The sequence below is a fragment of the Monodelphis domestica genome, chromosome 5 (assembly GCF_027887165.1).
Source record: "Monodelphis domestica isolate mMonDom1 chromosome 5, mMonDom1.pri, whole genome shotgun sequence".
In the NCBI taxonomy this organism is placed as follows: Eukaryota; Metazoa; Chordata; class Mammalia; order Didelphimorphia; family Didelphidae; genus Monodelphis; species Monodelphis domestica.
Genome location: NC_077231.1, coordinates 60,133,074 through 60,140,058, shown reverse-complemented (window position 1 = coordinate 60,140,058; position 6,985 = coordinate 60,133,074). Strand labels below are relative to the sequence as shown.

The following is a 6,985-nucleotide window of genomic DNA, read 5'->3' as shown; positions in this document are numbered from 1 at the left end:
CAGACCCCCCCCCCCCCAGCCTCACAAAAAAAGATAAGTACCATATACAATGCAATACTACAATAACTTAAAGTCTTACACTTTCCTGGGTGCATTAAGACATTAAGTAACTTGCTTAGAGCCACTCATCCAGCATTCATTCCAAAGACAACTATTTACACCTAGCTAGGTCAAGGCTGGCCTTCTCCCACAACAACTAGGTCATGCTACTTTGCCTCTCTTGGATAAAGATGAATCAATTTTTTTTTTTTGCATCATGAATTCCAGGTTTTGCGATTTCATATGTCACATTAATTGATTTAGTCTTGGGAAAAACAATGGACCAATTATAGTTTCCTATCTTATATGAAACTAACTATATTTATAGAGAAAGAGAAAATTTAAACTTCTGGTTGCAAATCACAAAATATATTTATTAGTCATCAAATAGTTATATATATTATATATTAAAGCACATGTGAAATCAATAATAGTTGTATTAACATTTTAAAAAATATTTTGGGTCTTACCATAATACTACAGTATCAACCTTCTTTCATTGGGCTTTCATCTGTATCAAGAATTATACCAATAGGGCAACCAAAAATATTTAATTACTATTAGATCTCTGACCACCAGGAGTTTAGACAAGTTGATACTATTTACTTTAAATACTTACAAGAAATATATGCATAGTAACACCATGATGAAGTTCAAAATCTAATCATTGCCTTTGTTTTTTCATTTCCTAATTAACTAAGGACATAAAGACAAAGCTTTTTCTTTCCAGATCTCTTTATGAATTGCTGTTGGGTTCCAGTTCTTCATTTCCGGGTATGACATTGAACAGCCCCCAAAGAATCGATAGTAGAAACTGAAATAAGGACCATGTTGTTCAAACTGATCTTAAGACCCTGTTGGCACCACATTAGTACAATAGACTACTTAATCTACACCATTAGTTTACAAGTTCGAATCACACTACAGTTATTCTTTTTTTTTTTAAATTAGTATTAACAGGTACAAGAATCCTTCAAAATATATATCATTATCAGATAGATATATTCCAAGATACAACACTCAGACAAACTGACTCTACATTGTACTTTAAAAATAGAACAAAATATTTCTGATGGAACATTTACAGAAGTTGTCCAGTTTGTGGGATGCATTGTTACTTTACAGACATCAAAGAACCACTTTTTCTCTTCACTTCTTTGTTTCCTTCTATTTTTTTTTAAACTTGAGATCACAAAGTAGCTTAAATAGCTCTAAGTGTCCCTGAAGAGCTACTTTGTGTTTTATAAAAGCTGAATAATTTCTGCAATGTCAGGGGGTGACTGTTCAGCTGTTCAGGATCATGAGTTGATATCCCAGCACTCATAAAATAGAAGATTCAAAACCCAGGAACATACATTGAGGCAGAGATCATCATGACAGTTCTGGAAGTAATCCACAAGAAATGTCAACACCCAGGAGGCCAGGAGGCCACCACTGCATCAACATTTACAGCACGGACTCAAAATCAGGGAGAACTCACAGTGAAGTATTCATGCTAAGGGGATGATAACTTCACATTATATTTGGCTCATTTAAAAAATGTGTTGATCTTCAAGATACTCTGGGATGTCTCAAAGGGCACATTTGTTTTAAAAGCAGATTACATAATTCTGTGCAAAATTTAAAAAAATTGAAGGAAATGTTGCCTAGACATTTTCATAAAATAATTATTACATTTTTGAGGCATAGTCAGAAAAAGGGCTTTTTTAACATTGCAAATTTTAATTCAGGTTAGTAGGGGAATACATTTGGCCCCTGGGGTGTGAAAAAATCCTCCAGATGTAATCTTTTGTTAGAATATTTACATGGTGGTTTCTTCCCATTCAAGCTCAACATCACCTACGAACATAAAAGGATAGGTTACAAGAGAGCAATCGTAGTTAAATCTGTGCAATTTCAAGAATTTCAGTGGAAGATGTAACATCCATAAATGGCCCTACTCTGACTTGAGTTACAGGGGAAGAGAGGGATGTGTGTTTACATTGACCAGCCACCTAAATACTTGTCAAAGTATGCTCACTGTTTAAATAATGCACCTGCTGGGTTAGGGGATCGGGGAGAAAATGAGTTGGGTACAACCTGTCTCTGTTTACCTTCCATGGCATCCAAAGAGTCCATCTTCTGAAGGGCTGAATAATTCACAAAACAGATGGGCTGATGACTTCCCTTACTTGACAAAAGATCCAAAATGCATTGGTGTAAAAAAATATATTGTGCCTGGACAGAAAAGAAATGCAAAGTGAGTAAAACTAGTTTTGAAGACTTATTTTGAGGAATAATATGGAACAACAAGGGCAGAAAACAAACAGGCAATTTTGGGGGGAAGATTATATTACATTTAAAAGAAAGGGTCTCCTAACATTTAACAAAGTGCCTGCTACAGAAAACACAGGTCACTTAACCGCAATTACTTAGCCCTTGTTGCTCTTCTGTCTTAGAATACATACTTAACAGGAGTTTAAAAATGTAAAGAAACATCAAATGTACACAAAATAAATGCAAAGTCATTTTCACCTTTGAAAAGCTGGAGTTGGAGGTGTCAAAAACCTTTCCAAGGGGCAATACACAGACACACATTTTAAAAATATTTAAGCCTTTACATCTGTGCCTACACCTATGGATTCATCCTGGATTCCAAGTTGGATTTAAGAGTTGTCGGCCACTTGGACACTTGGACTACCTTATTTCAAACATTTGAGAATTATTCATGAATAATTAAATATAACACTAACATAGTAGGATACTCAAAATAGCCTTGAAGGTAGTAAAGAATATTGTTCCCAACTGAAGCACCATGTAGTAAGTATTCAGCCTCCCAAGGAAATCATTTTGTAGGACAGCACTTAGTTGGGTGCATCAAGTCTTGTCTGTTTGTTAAATAGGGAGTCTCTATACTTTCTAGTTACACTTGATCTGATGGCTGTCTTCAGCCCCATCAACTCTTCTTCTGATTGGAGAGGGAAAAACAATGGCTGCCACAATTTGTAAATAGGCATGGCATGATACAACACGGTTGCTGTAGTAGCTCCTTGGTTAATTCTTAGAGTGCAGATCTCTGATTTCATCCATGTAGAAATGCCTTCCACAGGTATGGATTGGCAATTTAGGCATAATAAATAATAATAGCTAATATTTCTACAATACTTTAAGGCTTATATAGTTTTAGGCTTACAACAGTTTAATGAATAATGATAACCATAATGATGATTATAATTAACATTTATAGAACACTTTACAGTTTTAACAGTTTAATAGATAATGATAATTAGAATAGTAATAGCTAAATCTCATAGTACTCTAAACTTATAGAAACAGCTTCATAATCATAACCATAATAATTATAGTAATAACATATTATAAAATACTTTAAGGTTTACAAAACAGTTTCATATATAATGATAATCAGAATAATAATAATTTTAAATATTTATATAGCCCTATAATAAGCAGCTTAATAAATAATAATAGCTAACTTTTATTTAGTACTTTAAGGTTATGAAACAGTCTAATAAATAATAATAATTAGAATAATAGGTAATTTATATAGCACTTTAAAGTTATAAAATTCATAAATAAAATTCATAAATAATCACAACCATAATAACAACAACAAATATATAACAATTTAAGGTTTGTAAAACAGTTCAATATATAATGATTTCTATGATAATAATAAGAGCTAACATTTATAAAGCACTTTAAGGTTTGGAAAGCACTTTACATCATTATCTCAGCTGATCCATACAACTATCCTGAGATTAGGTGCAATTATTTTTCCCATTTTCCAGGTGCATGAGTCGAGGCTGAGAATTGTTATAATGATTCCTTAACTGGGACAGATTTGTTGTTAAGTCTACCTAACTCTAGGTCTAGTGCTCCATTCAGTATACCACCTATCTCTGTGTAGAGAATATTGATGAGGAAAATATAATAGCTATAATTCCAATAATTGTACAAAAACTTCAAGGGTCTTCTTCCACATATGGGATCTGGAAGGAAAACTCTTTCAGTGCTGTTCTGAATTTTCAGTTAGAGTTAAGAATAAGCCTATTTTCTGCAAGGTTCTTCTGAGTCTGGGGGACTATCTTGGAGAAGGTAGCATGGGGCAGTAGAAAGAAAGCTTGGAATCAAGAAAGACCTGTATTCAAGTCTTGAATCTGATAATTATTGGTTATCTGGCATTGGGTTACATACTGAATATTTCTGAGTTTCAATTTTGTCATTTCTAAAATCAGCACAAATACTATACAAATAAAATACATTTCTTGAGTTATTATTATTGAGGTTGTCAATGTGCCTCTAAACATGGGTGGAGAAGGGAGTCCTGAAGTCAAGGCACCATGCCATGTCCAGTAGAATAGTGCTTTTGGTGCCCATGCTGTCCAATCCATCCACAGAGGCTAATCATGATAGCATCGCACTGGGTGAAAGCAGAGGGCCACAGGAACCAACAGTATCCACAAGCCTAGAGTAGTTAGAGACATTTGATGGTAGCTCTGTTTCTTCTTGACAACGAGAAAAAGGCACTAAAGAACTCAAAGCTCCTTGAGGGAAGGAGGGATTGTTTCCCTTTTCAGCTTTGTATGCCCAGCACAATGCCTGCCACAGCACATAGTAGCCACGTAACAAATGTTTGTTGAATAAAATTGTTATTAGAATGTTAGGGAAAATGCCATGAAGCTCATTTTTCCTAATAAGGTTGTTTCATGTGATGGTATAAATCACTGTTATGGTGACATCAGATTTATAATGTATGAACGCACATGAATGGAAAGGGATGAGAGTCTTGTGATTTTCTACATATGCATATAGAATGTATTTTTCTTATATATTGCATTCTGTGCCCATGTGTATGTAAAGAGACAGTCATGGAATAGGGTATAGACAGCTGTCCACAGAGCCATGAAGGCCTGGGTTCAAATCTTGCCCTGGTCATATAATGGCTGTGTAACCTTGAGCAAGTCCTTTAATACTTCAGTTCTCTTGTCAACTCTCTAGAATTATAAATTTCAGTGAAGGTACCCACCTGCATTGGTAGAGAAAACCTTTTTTCCCCCCCAGAAAACCCATACCTACTTTCTTATAATCAATACTGTGTATTGGTTCCAAGGCAGAAGAGTAGTAAGGGCTAGGCAATGGGGGTTAAGTGACTTGTCCAGGGTCACACAGCTAGGAAGAATCTGAGGCCAGATTTAAACCCAGGACTTCCCATCTCTAGGCCTGACTATCAATCCACTGAGCCATCCAGTACCCCCTAGAACCTATTTTTTTTTAATCTTGGAGTTTTCTATACCAGTGAAATTACAAATTTAGTCTGGCTTTCTAAAATATAAATATGTAAATAAATCTATGAATGATTATGAAATTGAAATATTGAAATGAAGTATCATTTCTTCTTCATATATGCAAAAATATCTTCTCATGTTGGTAATATATATGTTCCATCACATTTCCAGATAATTGAATGAAGTAAAGAAAATATTCAAATGGAAAAAGGTTCTTTCTACATAATAGATTTTGTTTCTATTATTTCAATTTTGAACCAGAAATCAGGAAGAGACTTAATTTGCCATATAATGTCAATTATTCTTGTATACATGTGAATATATGTGAGTGTATACATGTACACACGTGCACATATGTGTACATGTATTATCTTTATGTATATATTGCACATATATACTTTGATACATATGTGTATATTCTATTGTGAGTAATATCAACTATCATTGTGTCCAAAATTCTACCAACAATTGACATATAGGGAGAATTTCCTCAAGCCAGTCTTGGTTCTTATTTTCCATGTTTTTTGAAAAGGAGTATTGCTTAGTGGTTAGAGAAATGGCATCAGAGGCATTAGGGACACTCAGCATTGAGTTCTACCTTTAATAGAGACTGTCTGTGTGACGTTGTTCAGGTTTCTTAACCACAGTGACTCTAAATTGTGAAATTACCAATGTTTGTTGGTAGAAGGACTTTTCAGGGAGTTCCAAAAACCAGTGAAATCATAGGTTTGTATCAAATAAAAGAAAAAATTAATCAGTATTGAATAGGAAAATGAATTGATGAATTTTACTTCCTCCTTCTTTCCTTCTATGTATAGAATTATTCTGAAAGAGAGGGGGTGGCAAATCTGGCAGCGAGACAATTAGCCTTCCAGTTGTCCAAGGCCAATCATTTATTTGTGTCAAAATTATATTTTTGTGAAAATAGAAATAGTAAAATTTTGTAAACTTTCAGAATCAACAAAACCTAAGTGCCATCTTTTATAAGGAGGAAGGGAGGGGAACCAGATTTTTTTATACAGTGCTTCATATGTGTCCTCACAACACTCTGAGAAGTAGGTATTGTTGTTATCCCCATTTTACAGTTGAGGAAACTGAGGCAAAGAGAACTTCAAGTGAAATGCCCAGAGTCCCACATCTATAACACATTATAAGTTATCCAATATGGATTTGAGATTGGATTTGAACCCAGATTTATCTGAATACAGGTCTACTAGCACTTCATTCATCACACCACCTAGATGCCTCAGAAATTTAATTCCAATTATCTCTTTTGCAGACTTCATGTGCTCAAAAATATTAAAGGGACATCAGCACTTCATGTGAATGATGGTTTTTCATGCACAAAGTGGGGGGTGAGTTCAGAGGACTCTTGGTAGTTTTTTGTCTTACCAGGTTCTGCACCATACACATTCTCTCACTTCTCAATTCTGCTACAAGTCCATAGATGTCCACAAAATCATGGTCGTTTATATGTTGTGTTAAGTGGTCCAGAGCAATAAAAACTCCAGTTCTTCCTACTCCAGCGCTATGAAGGAAACAGATAGCAGATTCTGAGTAATTTCCACAATAGCGTAAATATCATCCTGTTGTGCAAATGGAAAGAGTACCATATTGGATTGAGTGGTGGGCTTGGAGTGAGGAAGAACTAAATTCAAACA

General features: G+C 34.7%; 1 protein-coding gene across 1 annotated transcript in view; it reads right to left on the bottom strand.

Annotated features, from left to right (window-relative positions):
• Window positions 1–215: 215 nt before the first annotated feature.
• Window positions 216–6,985, bottom strand: part of PTPRQ (protein tyrosine phosphatase receptor type Q) — a 336,616-nt gene continuing 329,846 nt past the window's right edge. The window contains 3 exon segments of the mRNA XM_056798554.1: window positions 216–1,878; window positions 2,133–2,256; window positions 6,717–6,852. Of these exon segments, the coding sequence (XP_056654532.1) occupies window positions 1,841–1,878; window positions 2,133–2,256; window positions 6,717–6,852 (298 nt within the window). The 3' untranslated portion in view covers window positions 216–1,840.